At 28.0% G+C, this 20389-nt stretch overlaps 1 protein-coding gene across 1 annotated transcript in view; it reads right to left on the reverse strand.

Moving 5' to 3' along the window:
• Nucleotides 1-20214, reverse strand: part of waw (Translation factor waclaw) — a 43708-nt gene extending 23494 nt beyond the window's left edge. The window contains exons 1-9 of the mRNA XM_067282501.1: nt 20040-20214; nt 19910-19958; nt 17992-18097; nt 15676-15824; nt 11042-11122; nt 9518-9679; nt 9381-9445; nt 6474-6677; nt 3538-3667 (exon numbers count right to left, since the gene is read on the reverse strand). Of these exons, the coding sequence (XP_067138602.1) occupies nt 3538-3667; nt 6474-6677; nt 9381-9445; nt 9518-9679; nt 11042-11122; nt 15676-15824; nt 17992-18097; nt 19910-19958; nt 20040-20188 (1095 nt within the window). The 5' untranslated portion in view covers nt 20189-20214. The remainder of the gene's footprint in view (nt 1-3537; nt 3668-6473; nt 6678-9380; nt 9446-9517; nt 9680-11041; nt 11123-15675; nt 15825-17991; nt 18098-19909; nt 19959-20039) is intronic.
• Between the last annotated feature and the right edge of the window lie 175 nt (nt 20215-20389).

Here is a 20389-nt window from a genome sequence, read left to right on the forward strand (position 1 = left end):
GAGCAGGATATTGAAGAGTTACTGCAGATTTCTGGTTTGTGCTCTCACCAATGGCTACCTTCAAGAACTGGCAGAACAAGAAATTCATGTAGAACAGGAAAATACAAATTCTGAAAATAAAGAACCCAAAAAATTTCCCTACAGATTTTCTTAGTAAAAGTTTGGTAACGATAACTGAAATCGTTGATCAAATTGTAGTGAATAATCCAGATTTTGAAAGGAGTGCAAAAGCAAAACGAGGTGTTCTGGATGCAATCTTCTGCTATCAACATTTGCTTAAGGAAAAAAAAGAAAGCGACAAATGAAACTACACGACTTTATTGCAAAAAGCAAGAATTTCAGAGAAGCCAGGACCTTCATCACAAGAAATGAACTTTACATTTCTGTGTACATATGTTTGTGTTATTTAAAATATATTATTATGCAAATTAACATAAAAATAACTTAAAAGTAAAGTAAAATCTGTTTATTTATCATTGTGTGTTCCCCTTTCCCTATTTACTCTATGTTAAAATGACCTCATTTAACACTGTTTCATTTAGCACTTTGTCCCCCGCATTAAGCAGGGTCTTACTATATCTATTTGATGGTTATATTACTACTACTTTTCAAAGCGATTTTCAATAAATAACAAAAAATTAAAAATTTAATAAAAAACAGGAAGTCATATTTCCTAAAACATGTAAAATAAAACCTCAAAGAAAATATATAATTCTAAAAATCATTAACAAGGGAAATGTGAAATCTGCAAATATCCAAGAAAAAAATGTAATGCAAATTTTTTTCGAAAGATTGTAAACATCCACCGATAGAAAAGCTATTGAATAGTTTCGAATCAAAGGTCACCCCGTTTGTCAGCAATCTAATGGGAAAGTTGACACATATGTGTCAGAAAATGTGTTGTCATCCCCAAAATGAATAATCACGTGATTCCTTTCCCACGACAATCAAATAAAAGCTCGAGCCCCTGGAAGCTGAGGGCAATCCAAAGGAAGTTATACTTGTCAATGTGATACATTCGTCTCCCAGCTCAATGAAAGAAGACGACTCTGGTAGAAGACAGATCACGGCTTTGAACTTCCATCTTCCATACAGCTCGCCGTATCATCTAGGACTATGATTCCAATAAATTGAATGATGCATACCGTTCATTTCCTCATAGAGGTATTTTGTTAGCGCATTGTGAACTCTCTCTTCTACAACAGGAATAGACTTAGCCAGAGCGACCTTTTATATCTATATTTAGTATTTAATCGAGTTAGCTTTGTAGACCTTCTATATATTAATTTTAGACATTAATAAATGTTTAGTTATTTTATTTAACCTGTCTCCTGTCACTCCTAACCACCTGTCAACTTGCTCAACCTCCTTTACCATATGATAAAAAGCCATCCGAAAAGACAAAGTGGGCAAGTTTTACTTGACATGTAAGTGGCAATTAGGTATGGTCCCAAGTGCCCTCATATTCCCACAGAAATGATAGAATCTGAATTAAAAAAGCATAATTGAAATGATCTCAATTTTTAGCATTAGATAAATCAATTACAATGTGATGAAATATTACAAACTTACTACAACACCAGTGCATTTGCTGAGAGAATTTTTTATTAACAAATGTTTTCAGTCTCTCCCATATGCCATCATCTAATGATAATCTATGGGAATAGGCTGAAAGTTGTAACTTATCTCTGCTGAGTACTTCCAGACTGTAACGAAATATGAAATTATACTGAATATAAGTGAATGTTTTAATGTAGTAAAAACATTCACTTATATTTATGAAAGTCAAAATTCTAATTTTTTTTTTTATATTTAGAGCTCTTGCTGGAGTAGAGCAATTCTGAAAAAGTTTGTTCCAGTAATAAAGTTTTTTGATTTCTATAAACCTAAGTACAAGTTTTGACTCTTAATTTCATAAAGATGTAGTCAAATATATCTGAAGAACGGTTATGAAATACTAACTTTAACATACAATATGTAATATATTAGTAGATTTTTACACACAATTCAAAGACCCAAATGTAAAGATGGTTCCACACTTTTTTTTTTGATGTTTTCACTGGACACATTTTTAAATCCAGTCGAAATAATCAAAACTGCTGTTAGAACTTGATAACTCTATTCACTTTAAGTTATAACATAAATTTGGTTATAGCTCTTCAAAAATTACACTTTAATAAAAATTATTTGGCAATTATTTGTAAATTATATTAGTTTTATGGTGAATAATCTAATTAATTGTATATTTCTCTTTCTAAGAGAAGATACAATATTCAGCCTTTAAAATGTTTGCTTGTTTAAAAAATATATTCCATTTAGATGAAAAAATAAATCCTTTTAATTTTTTATGTTTCTTTTTTATGCTTTTATGCTTTCATACTTGCATACTTCATATTCGTTTGTATCCTTGCCCAATTTGCACAACCTGGCGTAATGAGTTATCGAAGCTACCAGGCATGGTTAAAAATTGAGACAGCATCAGGACAATTATTCAAGATATTACAGGTTCTGACAAGTAAAGAATTTTCAGAGTCCTGTTACAAATAGGCTACATATTGATTATTGACAATCTATCATAAGCAAAAATTTGAAAAACTAATAAACAGGCTTAAAATTAATAAATACAAATGTATTCTGACAGTTTATGAGTTAATTATACTTTCTATTTGCAAAATTTGCTTAACCTTAACACAAAAAAAGAAAAAAGTGAACTTTTAAAAAACTTCCAGGATTTCCTGGGATGAGAAGAATTTTCCGGGTTAAAAAAAACACCTGGGATCCTGGGATCCCAGGTGGAGAAACCCTAGAACAGAACAATAGAACATAATGGAATATATATAAACAAGATTTAATTACCACTAAAATTAATAATGAGATTAATCCTTGGGCATAAACAAAAAATAAAATTGATTAAAACAAGAAAAAAAAAGCAGATAAATTTTTAAGTACTGTTTTACTTGAAATTACTAAAAACAAGAATTTTTTCAAAAGATTTTACAAACAGAACATCTAATTTAATGCTGAGTTTCAAACTTCACAAATACCATAGAATTCTTAAACTAAATGAAGTAATAAATACAGGTATTATTTATAAAATCATTTAGCTGGTATGCTCCTTTCCATTCATACTATCTTTTATTTTTTATTTTTTTACACTTTTCATCGTGTGGCATTAAGAAGGCTTCTTTTTCAATCCATCATGGGTTCAATCAGGCCCACAAAGGGACAAAACGGCCTAGGTGGTGAGGAACAGACCACCTACCAAAAAATACATGGGTTTTATCAACCTGTCCAGATTTGTTCCCAGATCCCCATAGCAGAAACCTTAATTGCTCAGCCATGTAGCCAAGTCAATCTAGTCATCTTGTGTCAGCAATCATCTAGCTAATCTAACCATCTGAATGACCTAACAATTGAGCATTAAAATTTTTTTTGTTAGTACAGATTAGTTTGAGCATCAATGATGTAATTATAATGACTCAAAATGATTTAATATGTTTTTATATATTAGACTTTCTAGTAATGTACAGTACATACCATTGGTTTAAATGGTTGATTTAATGAAAGACATTTTACATCTTCACCTTCATGATGAAAAGTATCACCCATCTTAACATCAGATAATGATTTAATATTAGCTGTTAAGTAACCAACTTGACCTGCAAAACTAAAATTTTTAATTTGATAAAAATATTAAAATTTTTGCAAAAAAACATCAGTTTTTAAAAATAATTGTGTTTTAATTACAATTATGTTTTGCTAATAATGTTTAACAAAATTATACAATAATAACAAGTTTATTACAATCCTCAATATTTGTTTATAGAATTAATTTTTGAAATATGTCTAATGTTATTGTTCTTTCAGAATTCATAACTTTGTTAATTTTTGTTGATTGAATTAATTCCATGTATAAATCACTAATAATTTTTGTATACATAATCATACATTTCAGTTTTTCTACTGACTTTTATAAATTGAATTAAAATGTATAATTTTCATATCATATAAATCAGAAATTAACAACATCTAAGTAAGATTTAATTCCCAGAATATTAGACTAAACATTATGAGAACAATTTATCAGCACATTCCTTTGTTAATTTCAATAGATTAAATGATCGTGAATTAGTTAGCATAATAATAAATTTTATGGATGGTATTATAAATATTAGTTATTAAACTTGATAGTTTGTTATTTAACATTTAAATATAGTTAAAAATACTGTCAAGTTGTATTTTGTTATTTTTAACAGCAAAACAAAACAAATTTTTATCATTGAAAGCATTCACAATTAAAAATGTTACTTGTTTAAATAATTTTATTTTATTTCCATTTATCAAAAATAAATTGTCTTTTCAAAGAGTGAAAAGAGTAAATAAATACTGAAGAATTGAAAAAATAAATCGTAGTTGAATTTAATTGAATGATAGAAAGAGTAAACTCATAGTAAAAAATTGAGTGAAAAAACAGCCATATTTTATTTATATTGATATTGAAAACATTCAGTTGAAATATTTTGATATGTTCTAAGAAAAATTGTAATATGCTGACAGCAATTAGTTAAGCATTATATATAAAGCATAAAAAATATATATATAAAGATTCTAATATAACTTTTAAAAAAAAAAGAAAGCATTTTTAGAACTTACTACAACTGTAATTTAATATAATATAAATTGGTTAATGTAAAAATTAGAAAAAACAGTACTTTCACAAAATTAATACAATGAAGTTTTTTATAAATTAATAATACAAGTAATAATAAACAAATACCTTATTTTGTGGCATATAAGATATGCCAGATATAGAATGCTTTCTAAGTTTACATGAAATATGTAAGAAAAATAAAACTGAAGGACATTTTTTAGAATCCTGAACTCTGTTGGGAGAGCTAATGCTCATTCCAGATTCTGTCTGTTATTCATTAAACTTTCTTTTTCAGGTTATTTGTGCACTTTGAGTTATTTTCTTTATGTTTTAAAGAAACATACAATAACCTTAAATACACAAACCACCTTATTAAATATCAACTAGGCTGAACAATTACAGAGGTAATTCAACTAATTAGCAATTGATTTCCTAAAATCATATTTCTTAAATAGGTTTGTTTCTACTATACTATTTGAAGAGAATGAATAATAAAAAGCAAGCAAAAACTCCAAACATCCTATATGAGAAAGAAGCTTACAGGAGAACTAGAAGAGCCATGTTGTCTTGTGTAGACTTTTTTTCAGTATAATGAGAATTAAAATAAATTTTTTACAAAAATATCATTGTTTTATAAAATTGTTATTTGAAAAAAAAAAATAAAGTTTTCTTTGCTTTTTTTCAGAAAGAATAATTGATCTTCTAATATCTGCTTTATGTTCTTAATGTTATTCTGGAGGTTCTTGAAGTTTGTGTTGAATTTGGTAAAAGTTGGTTCTGAACTGTGGATGGCTACTCCATAAGCATATAGTTTATCAGTATCAGGCCCGCCGTAAGTGGGCGTGCAAGGAGTGCACCGCACGCGGGCGGCACATCAAAGGGGCGGCAAATTGGTATTACTGGCAAGCTCAGCGCAGGTAGTTGGTATTGCACACAGGCGCTCAAACAGCTAGCGGCGCTGCTGATCAGTATCATACTTGACTCATTACTATTGAAACAAAAATGGTTGCCAGGTTTTAGATTAGAGAGACAATTGTTCTGTTGCTGAAAGTTAGGTGGAAATTAAAACATTTCCTCCTTCAATAAAAGTTTGTTTTACTTTATAAGGCACTGTTACATAATGTTGGTATTTATATATGATTCCTATGGTATTGATTAAATGCACAGTTTGTCTACTAACCACTACCAGTAGTTTAAAGAATTATTACAGCCATTTACTGAATACTCTTTGACTATTTATTATTGTTTTGATTGTTTGTTATTTATTTGTTAAATTGAATTATTCATATAATATACTTATTCTAAAGTTGCTTGATTGTTAAACTAGGAGAATACCTAAATCCCAACCTGAATCTTAAATCAGACTTTTACCTTACAAGATGTAGGAGTTTTAGATAATAAAATTTTGAAAAAAGTGCCTCATAAGCCACAAAAGACAAAATAGCTAAAATTTCCAATATTTTCCTCAAATTATTTTTATATTGTAATTCTAATAAATACTGAAATTTGACTTAATGATTATCATCAGGTAGTATCATTATTTAGTCCTATCAAGATAAAATTTTAATTTTAATTAATTTGAATTTGATTAAATTTTTTATAATTAGAATAGTTTAAACATTAAATTGAAAGGTAACCTTAAATAAATAAAAACCATTTGCTAAGTAAAAAATTTATTGCTAAGACAATTTATTATTGTAGAAATCAACAACAAAACTAAATAGCAAAAGCTAAAAATTTAATTAAATTAAAAGAAAGATTAAAATGATCTTAAATCAAATATTTAAAATTGTTATATTTATTATAAAAACTACTTGCTTACAGTTCTTTTACTGGTGTTTCTTCTGGATGTAGAATTCCAAGTTCTTTTATGTCATATGTATTTCCAGTAATATGAGATGTAATTATATCGCCTACCTTCAATTTACCATCTACTATTGCCAATAATGGAATAACTCCACGATAACGATCGTGCCAGGAATCAAATACTACTGCTCTGAATAATTTACTCCTTCCATTAGTAGGTCTAAATAAATTTGATTTATACTTTAAAATTTAACTTAAAAATAATTATAATTTAGTATATATAAATATACATACAGAAAGTAAAAATTTTAAAATTATCATCATAATTGTAAAAATAGCATTTTAAAGTGTGATTATATAGAAAATTTTAAAATTATTTCATTCATTTTTTATTGCATTTCGTAAGTGTAATTTAAAATAAAAATAAATCAAATTAAATATATTTTAAATAATTCACTATAAATTATTAAAAAAATAGAAAATTTATATATTGCATATATAAAATTCTCAAGCACTTTATACATTTTACATGATTTATTCTAATAAATAATAGTCAATGTCAATAATATCTGTTAATCCAATGAAATATTATCTTGTATATTGTATACAAGTAAATTATACTTAAATTAAAAATCAGTAGTCTTCCAACTTTGAATTCTAAAATGTTTTTAAAATAAGCAATGGCTGAGTTCGACAAGTAATAGAAAATAAAAAAAATATATATATAAAATATTTTTTCTAACATTTTGCTTTTTTTAATAGAATATTTTATAGACAATTAAAAAATTTTTAATGTTTTTATCTTAAAATGTTGTACTGCAACTTGTGTTGTTTACCTTTACACAATGCTAGTGGATATTATCTCATATTTTTTCAAGTTATTTTAGCAAATGCACTTACAAAAATAGTAAATGTTATGTTTTATATCAGTATGCATTATGGATGTCAAGATTTTACTTTTGCAGTTTAGTTATTGTTTCTTTTCCCCAAATATTCAAAAAGACGAGAGAAAGTGATGTCAATTCAGATGAATTTAAAATGCTGGACTGTTTGCAGAAAGGAAATTTCAACGTTGGACTTTTGAAATTTTTGTTGTAAATGAATTTACCATAATATACATTAAAAAAACAACAAAGATAGATTAGAAATTTGATAAAAAAATTTCTGTGCATAAAAACATGTTTTTATTTCCAAATAAGATATTTTTTCAATGTCTTTTCTTTTTATATTTATGAAAATTTTACAAAATGTAATCCCCACAAATATGAAGCTATTAAAATGAATTATGTTGACCATTATAATAAACAGACAATCATTCATAACTGTAAACAAATCATCAATCTAATGGGTGGAATCATTGTAGATGATAAATAAATAAATAGAATTTTGAAGAAACAAATAAAAGAAAGCCATTGAAAAGTGAACAAATAGAACTATCTCCAATACATGGAAAAAAAAATGTTGTTTACAGTGAAGTTAACACTTACAGCAATGATTAAGACTATTATACCTGATAACAATTATAATTAATTAGTTACATGTTCAGGCTAACATAAAAAGACAGATTAAAAATACTAATTTATATTATGATAATAAAAACTATAACTGAAGTTGTGATTACAAAAAGCAGTTTTATAAGTATATTTTAACTTACATATTTTGGGACATGCAGTGGCGTAGCGTGGGTGTCAGCCGTCCGAGGCGGAGGAAAATTTTGCCACCCCCTTATTTAGGTATTTTTACAAGATGATATTATTTATTGTGAAATTTTGCTGCCCCCTATAAGTGCCGCCCGGGGTGGGCTGCCCCTGCCGCCCCCACTACGCTATGCCACTGGGGACATGCTAACTTTGATAATATTAGATCACTGATAACAATATCCATAATTAGAGATAAGCAGATTCTATTGTTTATGCTTTTTAGCACACTTCACTATAGTAGTGAAGTGCTTATGTTAGGACTTTTATGTGTCTGTCAGACATTATATATTCAAGATTATGATCCATTCAATCCATTCATTGCACATGTTCACACGCATGCTTCGTTCAATCCATTTATTGCGCATGTCCACGCACACGTGCAATGACTCCGTTCACTTTTGTTACCTAAGTGTTATGTTCCGTTCAATCCCTTCATTGTGCATGTGCATGTGCATGCACAAAAGGGAACTGAACATTTTCATTAACAATCACTGTAAGCTATAGTAAAAACTACCAGGTTCCTCTGGAATCTATAAACCACATCCCTTACTGTATATATTCAGTGAAAAATTCTTCTGAACAACTACTTGATTCCAAGAATTTATAAAATTTATTTTAAACAAAATTAATATTTGATTCGCTTTTGTGGAGCATGCTATCAGATCAGCTTGATCAATCTTGTTTCTTTTATAAATATTACAACAGTAACAAAATATTAAAATTACAGATATATTGTCTATAAGGATTACCTCTTATGGACTTTTATTTTTAACTCTTTATGCCCTGTGGGCACTAAGAGGGCCTCGTTTTGCAAACCCATTATAGGTTCAGCCAGGCCCACATATTTCAGTTTAATATAAATCAGTGGTTTTCAAAGTGTGGTCTGTGAGCATGCACCAGATGGTCTACAGATTGATTAAGTCATTTATCTAAAATGCAATTCTATCTGTTTAGCCAGAAGAAAGAGTATTTTCATCAAACATTTATCTCTTACATTGTTATAAGAAGTGGATGGGGGATAGGTGGTTGCTGCATCTGTGACTCTGTTTAAGTGGTCTGCTGCCTATATAACTTTGAGAATCACTGATATAAATAGTAACATAAATACAAATAATAAAATAATAAATAAAAAACTTCAATATATAATAAAAGATTACACTAAGTTTTTGATTAAAAGCCAACATTCTTTAATTAATTCTATTTAAACAATATAAGTGACTTACGCAGGTATTTTGTTTATAATTGTTTCCAAAAGAATATCTATTCCAGTACCTAATTTAGCTGAAATCTATAAATAAATTTTTGATATTTTCATTATGTATATCATTTAAGTATTATTTAAATAAAAGTAATAGCATGCCTTTAATATTTCAGAAGAATCAATCCCAAATAAGTTTTTTAATTGAAGAATAACTTCTTCAGGCTTAGAAGTTTTTAAATCCACTTTATTTAAAACAGGTATGATGGTTAAATCAGAAATAAATGCCAAATTAAAGTTGGAAACTGTCTGCGCTTGAACACCCTAAACAAATGAAAGATTTTTTAAAGCTGTTTAGAAAACAGTATATTTTAGTACAGTAGTATTAATCAATAGAGTTTTAAATGTGCTTCAATTTAAGATTACTATTATAAAAATTTTATAAGTATATAAGTTTTGAATATTTAAAATTATTTTTAAAAATAAAACTTAAATTTAAAAAAAATTATTAAATCAGAATTTAACTACTGAAAATTAGTGATGTAACGAATAGTATATTCTGCCTCAGCCGAATACCAAATATTAGGCTAGGAGCGTGGCCAAATGGCCAAACATTCGGCCAAACTATTCGGCTTGATTAATGCACGTACGAAAATTGCCGTGCAAACCGCATTATGGCAAGGATCACGCACCCTGCTCTCTATTGGCCCGCTGTCACTACGATTTTTTCTTCCAGTAGGTCTAAATAATTTTAATTAATTAATTTAATTATAATTATTAAAGTTAATATGAGATGGAGCCTAACGTCTACCTCTAGTGCCAAATTGGTTTATAATTTATGTAATAGCCATAAATAGCCTGATATGATTCGGCAGTTGTTGGTATTTAGATGTAAGTTATAACTTTTAAGTTATTTCATTCTTTCTTTTTAACTTTTTAATTAAGCACTAAAATTTTGTTTTTACTACGCATTTCTAGACTGAATAGTACTCTAAGGATATACTTTAGTGGGGACATATGGTCTAGTTTCTTCCCAGTTGTGGAACAGTTCAAATATATTATTGAGGGGCTTCTATTTGTGAAGTTTTGTGATATTTTGTTGCTATTGTTTTTGTCAATATTTTTAAAATTAACATCTTTTCAAATGTTATCTTTTGTATATAATGAGAAATGTTCATTCTTTGCTTTATATATAAAATAAATTATATATTAGTTACTCATCTTCTAGAAATAATTCTTTCATTAAATATGATAAGTTTCCATAAAACGTTTTGTAAATCATTTTAAAATATCGTAAAAAATATAAAAATATATGCGAATATGAATATAACATAATTAACTAAACAATAACATTAATGCCCGATACATTCTAACCTACATGCCATCAATGTCAAAAGATATCGGGCTAGATAACAGCTATAATATTATTTAATTATGAAATAATTTAATACTAGAGTTAGATGCTATTTCTTATTAACTTCAATAATTATAATTTAATTTTCAGCATTAATAAAAGTTACCAAAATGATTAATTTACTGTGTTTTTGTTATTTATTACTCCTGTTTTTAAGTATTCGGTATTTGGCCGAATAGTGATTAAATATTCGGTATTCGGCCAAATAGGCTGAATATCGGGTAGTAACCAAGTATTCGTTACATCACTACTGAAAATTCATCATGACCAACCTGATTTGCATCAACTAGTAGAACAGCACCTTGACTCACACTAATAGATCGAGACACTTCATAAGAAAAATCTACATGTCCCTAAATAATAACACATATCTTTAATCAATGCATGCAAATGAAATATTAAAGGATAATAAATGTCTGAAGAATTATATGTAATTTATATTTAATTAATTAATAGTCTTAATATTAATTTATAGTCTTTATAAGTCTGCATATGTTGAGAAAAAAATATCATGTTGAATGAAGATAAAAAAATTCTTTTCGAATAGAAGAAATGTTGAACATACTACGAGTATCTTATAAAAAAAAATAAGATTCAGTGAATATGATAATTAAAAAAATATAAAGCTAACATGTTTATAGGCTAAATTAAAAACTTTAAGGAAAACTATTATAGAATGAAATTGAGAATTATAGATGATAATTAATAATTATAATAACTTAATATTTACTAAACAATTTTAGAAGAGTCTGGAAGAAAAGAATAGGCCTAAAAAATTATTTAATAAATATCTTTTATTAAATAATTTTATATATAATTTTATAAATATCTGTAAATTATCTTTTACATCACTGCTATATCCAACTTGATTTTGAAATTAAAGTTGGTTACCAAAGATTCTAGTTATCAACACCTCAAAATTTCAAAACCTTTACTTCTTATGAAATAAAACATAATAAAAAATTTTTTAAGTGTTAATAGCTCTAACAGTAGCAGGATGTAAAATGTGCCACTCTTATTTTTCTTGTTTATATGGTGTTCCTTAATGGGTTATCCATAAGCAATGGATAACCCATTAAGGAACATAAGCTGTGACCACAGCTTATGTTCCTTAATAAACCCAATAAGCTGTAGACACAGCTTGAAAATTGCTCATGGCAACAAGAACAGTTTCAGTGTTCTTGCTGTTTATAATGTTACAGTCAAAACCCGTTTTTAGTTAGAATGCGTTTTAACTAGTTGAAACTAGTTTATACTGGATGTCTTTGTTAAAACCCGTTTTGTCTAGTTAAAACTAGTTTTAACTCAAATTCATTTTTGACTCGCAGTAAATTCTAGTTATAACAAAGACATCCAGTATCAACTAGTTTCAACTAGTTAAAACGCATCCTAACTAAAAAATGGTTTTGACTGCAACATATAGAGTGATTCGGGGTAAGATGGTACACTGGGAAAGATGCCTACTTTTTGATATTTTCAAACGGTGACGTCAGATATTGTCATGTGTTTGTATGATGAATTGTTAGCCCAGTATTGAGTGCAGAAATCTGCAGTTGGCTACTGTTACCTCATTTTCTACATCCAAGAAGAATAAAAGCAAGATAAGAACAAACGTTTTGTTGTGAAATGTTTCTAGAATCATTTTAAAACTAAAAGTTAAAATAGAATTTATTAAAAATTGCTTAAAACAATTAATGTGTGATGTAGTTAAGGTTTTAAAGTTTCCATTGTGAGCTACTGCCAATCCCAATCGGACATGCTAGAACATTTAACTCCACTACACATCTTACCCCGACAAATGGGAAAGATGCCACATTTTTCTTGGGGTAACATGCCTATTTTTTGTTAATTGAATTCCAATATGCCTATTTTTAATAAATTTTTGTTTTCTCGTTTTATTGCAGGATATGCATAGAAATTATATAAGGACTTCTCAAAAAAGTTTTTGGACTAGAAAAAGCTTTCAGCTAGCTATAGAGCAGTTAGAATGGGCGGAAACTTAACAATGCTTATACTGCGCTGTTATACTTACTATAAAGTACTTTGTACTACATATGCAATAAATTAAATTTGGTTAAGAAATTCGAAAATTAATTTTATGCAATTATATTTGTTATCTTACCCTAACATCATTTGGCATCTCACCTGGATACTTGGAATGAGATGTCTAAAATGCCAGACAGTAAAAAAGTCGTCATTGCAAACACGATATACAATTATTTTTCATATACTCCAAAGTTTTATTTGAAAAACATGCTCAAGAATATGATATTTTCATTAGAGGTCTCCAAAACCCAAATTATCGCTATAATTTCCTTCATAAGCAAAATGTTAGGCATCTTCCCCCAAATCACTATACATAACTATTTATTTGGCCCAAACATATTTATGTAGCTAAAATTAGTTTTAACAAATGTTAAAAGTTAAAACTTGTTTTATCTAAAGTCAAAACATGTACAGCAGTAAATTAACTAGACAAAACCTGTTTTGTCTAGTTAAAACTAGAATTTACTGCTAGTCAAAAATGAATTTGAGTTAACACTAGTTTTAACTAGACAAAACGGGTTTTAACAAAGACGTCCAGTATGAACTAGTTTCAACTAGTTAAAACGCATTCTAACTAAAAACGGGTTTTGGCTGTAACAATAATATTTCCCTTAGTTGTGGTCTTAAAGATTTTCCAAGCTTCCAGTGTTCTGAGTTTTTGAACATTAAAACTTTAAAAATCATGTTTGCTTTCAGTTAACTGCTACTCCAGCTCATTTGCATATTGGACTAGTGTTGTCAATACTTACTTGTTAGCAGTGGCGTTTGATGATAGGGAAGCTGTGCTGGCCCTGGACAGAATCATTGGAAGCGTTATATGATATTTTGGTGTGTAGCATCCGCAAGCTAAATCGTGTGAACCGTGTTGGTGCTCTGTAAAGCAAATGCATATAATCTGGCTGCTTTACATGATTTCAAATATTTTGGCTGTGGAAGTTATCTCAAATTCAACAATACAACACTTCCATTGAGAATATAACAAATTTATATTCGAGTATACAATAGCAATCTTATCATTTTTTTCACATGTAGTATAGAAATTTGTAATAAGATACATATAATGCAGTTACAATAAAATATTAATTTTAATTAATTCAAAGTACATTAAAATATGAAAATAATCGCACAATATGTATTCATATTCTAGAAAATACAAAGAAAGCAGTGCTTCCACAGCTTCCATAGACGGCATGCCACTGTTTGTTAGAAATGTCACACTTGTGCTTGGCAATCCTATGTGACTTAGCTGTACTGGTAGACCCTACATATACAAGCTTTCTGTTTAATCTGTGTTGTATAGAGCTACTGAGTGTATCACTGGAGCTCTGTTGGTGTTAGATTGATCTTTAGCTTTGATAGTAATCTAAAGATGATAGAATTGCATCTAAATATTAATCTAATTTTGGTGTATCTTGTTATATGTTTGTACTTAGACAGTAAAGCAAGGCAAAAATGTACTGTGACTTGCTTTTGCTCGTGTGTATGCCCATGCACTTTTTTTGTCTGCTAGATATTTATCCTAATCAATCATGTTCTGAATGCTATTCATTAGACTTGGAATAATTTTTTTGCTTTATCCATGCACTTTGGCTATGCCTCTAATGTATTCCAATTCCTTATTAGTGTCAATAATATTTGAGCAATGAGTGAAAGTTTGATTATTTACAAATGATACAACCCTTTTAATGCAGAAAAAGGAAAATTAGAAAATTATCCTTAACCATCTTTTAGTTAATTAGAGTTTAGTTAAAAATACAACGCCAAACGATCGCCTAAATATCGGGATATAACGTGGCTAGTTAAATGATTATTATACTAGCCATGTTATAGCCTGATATTTAGGCAATCGTTTGGTGTTGTATTATATACTACTCGGGCTTTGAGATGATGTTATTTTAGTTAAAAATTTCTGATGATTGATAATTTCTAATGGTTAAATGGTTAGAGAATGGATTTTAAAATTATTAGATTAAAATACATTAAACAGAGTTTATAATTAGGTAGGGTTTCAGAAAGAACAAAAAAATTCAGAATAAAATGGTAAAGTCAAATATTTACATTTATATTTACTTGCAGAAAGAGAATTAATTTAGATATGGTAAATGGGATAAATTTAGAATTACAGACATGGAAGCAGACTAATTATTACTGATAATTAGACCAGCTGTTCAATAAATGGCATGTTGAGAAATAAAAAGATTAAGTAGATGCAGATAGATGAAGTTAGAATACCTAAATATATACATAAAACAACTTTGAAAGATAGAACCAGAAATAGTTTGATTAGAAAGAATCTAAATGTAATTGATATAGATGATAAAATGAGAAAAAAATTCATTTGAATGGTTAGTATGTATTGTGAGAAGAGATAAAATAAAGTTAGTAAAAAGAAATAAAAACTTATAAGTACAAATAGGCCAAAGGAATCTTGAGAGGTATTTGTTAAAACAGATACGTTAGAGTTAGGACAGAATAAATGATTGTTTATAAAATAGACTGGAAGACTAAAATAATAAAATTTGATCCACTTAATTGAAATAAGAGATGATGATAATAAATAATGTTTCACTTTAATATTCTTTAGTTATACATTGGTGGAATTAGATTTAAAAATATTCAAATCAATTGTTGAGACCGATATTATTATTTTAATGTATAAAAAAGACATTAAAACAATTTATACATGTATTAAAATACTTATTAAATAGTCTTTATAATAAATATTTTTATTATAAAATATTTTTGGAATAATTTCTTCTTACTATAAAATTTTGGATTCAAAAAACATTAATATGTGTTTTTACATATAATATGAAATTTTAATTTACTTATTTAAAAAATTTGATAAAAGTTAACTTACTGGTGTATCTATCAAGTTCAATAAGTAAGTCTTTCCCTTATAGTCATACAACATAGAAACTGCTTGTGCTTTTACTGTTATGCCTCTTTCTTTTTCCACAGGTAATTTATCCAATACTTGCTCATTTTTAGCATCAGTAGGTATTGTGCCTTGGGATAAACTTTTATAAATTAATAAAACTTATATATTGCTTAACTAATATTTAAAACTTGACATTTATTATTTTTGAATACAGTAGACCTATAACACGGTAGATACATCCCGTGTTGTACAAGTCACTTAAATATATAAACCAATTGCAGCCCAGCACGTTTGCAGTTTAGGGGCTATGGCTGTTTGAAAGGTTTTCTTCCATAAAATTAATCGATTCTAGACTAATTTGACTCAACATTTCCAAATCACATATAATTTTTTGGGAATAATCCATATAAACTATGCTATAAACAAAAAATTGTAGGATTACTTACAGAGTGTGCACCGTTTGATGACGCCATTGCTTAAGCTTGTTTTCGTCACAGAGTGGCTCATCAAACGGCGGGCGCGTGTTTCCCGGTAAGTTATTTTTCTGCGAAAAATTTGCCGAACTTTGGAGACATCATTAATAAAAATATAATTTTTATGGCCATTAAATAATAAATGGGTTTTAGTAGGTCCGCTGCTCATTTAAACTCAACAGTGCAACTTGTGCAATGTCTGCTATTGGTCCAGATTCAACCAATCCTGTTGCAACACGAGTCAGCGATGACGTTTTACAGTGTTATACGAGTCTCTTTTAGCATGTTATATGAACACAATCGCAATTTTTTTGCTGTGTTATATGAACCCATGTTATAGAGGGTCTACTGTATCAATCTTTTGATTCTATTGTACTTCTAGAAGCAAATTCAAAACTTTATTTATCTGTTCCTTCTTTTCCTTCAATACAGATCAAAAGTAAAATTAGATAATTACTAAACATAAGTTATTACATTTAAATATAGTAGAGTCCCAATTATCCAATGTAACATCAGAGTACCTTGGATAATCAGAAAACACAGATAATGCCAAATGTTTGATAAATTATTAAATAAACTAGATTTGGATAAATTAACATGCATGATGAACTGTATTTTTAGATTAGAATAGTTTGCTCATGACAACAAGAAAGTTTCAGTGTTCTTGCTGTTTATATATTTCCCTTAGTTGTGGTCTTAAAGATTTTCCAAGCTTCCAGTGTTCTGAGTTTTTGAACATTAAAACTTTAAAAATCATTTTTGCTTCCAGTTAACTGCTACTCCAGCTCATTTGCATATTGCTGTCAATACTACTTGTTAGCAGTGGCATTTGATGATAGGGAAGCTGTGCTGGTCCTGGACAGAATCATTGGAAGCGTTATACGACATTTTGGTGTATAGCATCCACAAGCTAAACACAACTGCAGTGTTAAATTTTCATTATGTTCATTATTGAACATAATGAAAATTTAAATTATATAATAAAATATTTTTAATAAATACTGCTACAAATAAAATTAAAACAAATGCAAATCTACAGTTGCAATTAAAATTCTTAAAGTTTTCTAAAATTTATATTGTTATGACAAATCACCAGAGTAAATTCTTTTAAAAACTTCTAAAGTCCCTTTCACATACTTTTTTTTTAACTCTTTCTGCCTTGTGGGCACTAAGAGGGCCTCTTTTAGCAAGCCCATTATGGGTTTAGCCAGGTCCCCCAAAGCAGTAAGCTACCATCCAGCTTCCCTTTCACATACAATGCACCACCCAGATAAGATTCTTGAACTAATTACACCACACTATGCTCTTGTGTGTTTATTGACAAACTTCCACAATTCACTATAATACTCATTTAAATGGGTTTCTACTACAATTATAAAATTTGATACTAAATTATATTAAAAAAAATTAAAACTTAAAACTTTTAATGAATAATCCAATTTAAATGGTAACTACAGGAGAAAATATTGCTAAATACATTAGGTGTATTACTATAAATTTAACAACTGTAATTAAATTTAAGTAACAAAATTCAAATGCCCAACTGCAGTGTTTAATTTTTATAGCTATTCTTTGCTTAATGGTAAGTTTAAGGAAATGAAACTAATAAGAACTGATGACAATTCTCAAATATTCAACTTTTAAAACAAATATTTAAAAGTTCAAGGAAATATTATTATAAAATTGATAATATTATGGTATTAAATTTTATAATATTTATGCATAATTTTTAAAAAATTTTAAAAATTACATATAAAAATTTTATGTTAAAATGCAAAAAAAAAGTTTTTACATAATTACAAAACATTTATATTTCACTTACCGGTAAATTCTAATAGACGATCTGATAAAGTACTTTTTCCATGATCTATATGAGCAATAATACTAAAATTTCTTATATTTTCTTCTGGAAATTTTGACATATCAATCTGAAAATTTACTATATTAATTAAAAAAAACAGACAAAAGTATTGCTTTTCAAAATTAATTAATATTTATAAAATTTAATACACATAAATTCATATTTATTTTTAAAGCATAAACTTTTTAAAAAAAATAACACTTTTAAACAGTTAATATAATTTCATGCAGATAACCCACAGGCTATCTGTGCTTGAAAAGCAATTTTGAAAGGGACGCAGCATGGCCATGTGACAGTTATATGCAATTTTAATTTGCAATTACAAACTCATCAAGCACATTTTTCTTTTATCTAAACTCATTGTCTGCTTCTTTAGAAAATGTAAAAATTTATTTGTGAGCCACATATTTGTCTGTCATCACAATTTTTCCCAAAAACACACACATTTACCTTACATTTAGTGCTCACACATTTGTTTTCTTTAATTTAATCTATGTTTTAATCAATATTATTACATTCTCCAATTTAAATTTGTATCTTAAAACCTGACAAATTTTCCATAATTTGTCTCCTATCTATATGATGACATCATTTCAGAGAACTTCGATGCTTAAGACATATAACATGATAATTGTCGTCCTAATAAGCTATGATTGTTCATAGCTTATTAGGATGACAATTAGGAAACTATAATTGTTCTTTTCATAACTAAAAATAATTACATACATTTAAAATGATAGTTCTATGTATTAACAACAAACTGGAAAGTAATTGCAATAACTACATGCTTGAACCAGGTTTAACTTCCAGCAAAAACTTCAGAAAAAAAGAAGTTTTCAGCTGTTTTAAATAGTAATCTTCAGGTTTACAGAAAATTTGAATTTCAAAATAATATTAGAACTTTATAACACAAAAATTAAATTTTATAAAGTAAATCTGATTGGATTATGTATGTTACATTATATATGCACTATACGATTTATGTGATCAGTTAAGTATATTTATTCTGTTGAATTTCTAATATTGATTTCCAGGTGTTTAATATAGAATCAACATCCTTAGTTGATTGCCTTGGATTTTAAGATAAATTTGTAAATTTCTAATTACTTAAGGTGTTTCGATCTGGGAAATCCCCACGACGTTTTAATAATTTGGTAACTTTTAGGAAAAAAGTTATGTATCATTTTCTATGGTGAAAGTTACCAGGATGATTACAGATTGCTTTTTCTTTACATTGGCAGCATGTTCCTCAAGTCTCCTGTTGAGGTGATTTCAATGTATTCCCATTCATTGAACCTGTTGCCTTCAATGGGGATAGTGCATATTCCTAGAACATGATTTTTATCAGACATCCTTCACATTCTTGAAAGGGGTGTATATGGTAGGATTCCTCCTGAAACCTACTTTAACACGGTTGGCTACGGCTATGTCATTATAACTTTTCTTCAATGCATGGTTCTATATAACTGTTTTGATATATAAAGACCTAAACACACCTTAAACACTTTTCTAATTTAATTAAAACATTTGTTTAATTAAATTTAATGGTTAATGTTACCCTAGGTATCAAGATGGTGGCTCATCTCCGATTCCAGCAATCAGAAGAAAGAAAACAGTTGGGACGCACGTTCTAACCTAACCTAACCTATTCTAATAATTATGGTAATTTATTAGAATAGGTTAGGTTAGAACGTGCATCCCCACTGTTCTGTCTTCTGATTGCTGGGATCGGAGACGAACCGCTATCTTCGATACCTAGGGTAACATTAACCAATTTAATTGCTAATGTACACACACACACAAATGAATGATCTAAAGGTAACTTCTACCAAATCACAAACAAAATAATTATTTTTAAAAATTAATAAAATAATTTAACCTTGAAGCTTTGTTGGATTCCTTCCCTCGATTCTTTTGTTGAATAATATCTGTATAAATATAAATTTGATTTATTTATCAATTTGTATAAATAAAAATACTGTAGTAATTTGTTGTTTATATTAACTCACCTTTGACATCTTACGAGATTGTTACTACATCTAAACGCTCGAGCTGGTCTTTTATATACATAATTTGTTAAAATAATCTTATTTAAACACGAATTAAATTCGATAAAATCTAACAAGTTCTTTTTCGATAAGAGCAAATTAGCTCTCATCTCCACTCCACGTTCGTCCTTCTTAATTAAAACTATAGGTGGCGTTGATTCCGAAACGTTTTAAGCAGACGACAAATTTATATAAATGAGTAATAAGAATATTTATAAATTTATAAATTTATATTATAATAATTTTTTAACACGTACAATAAAAATTTATATATGAGTAATATTATGTAATTTTAAAATATAATAAATTAA

The sequence above is a fragment of the Centruroides vittatus genome, unplaced genomic scaffold, assembly GCF_030686945.1.
Source record: "Centruroides vittatus isolate TY-2023 unplaced genomic scaffold, ASM3068694v2 contig_956, whole genome shotgun sequence".
NCBI lineage: Eukaryota > Metazoa > Arthropoda > Arachnida > Scorpiones > Buthidae > Centruroides > Centruroides vittatus.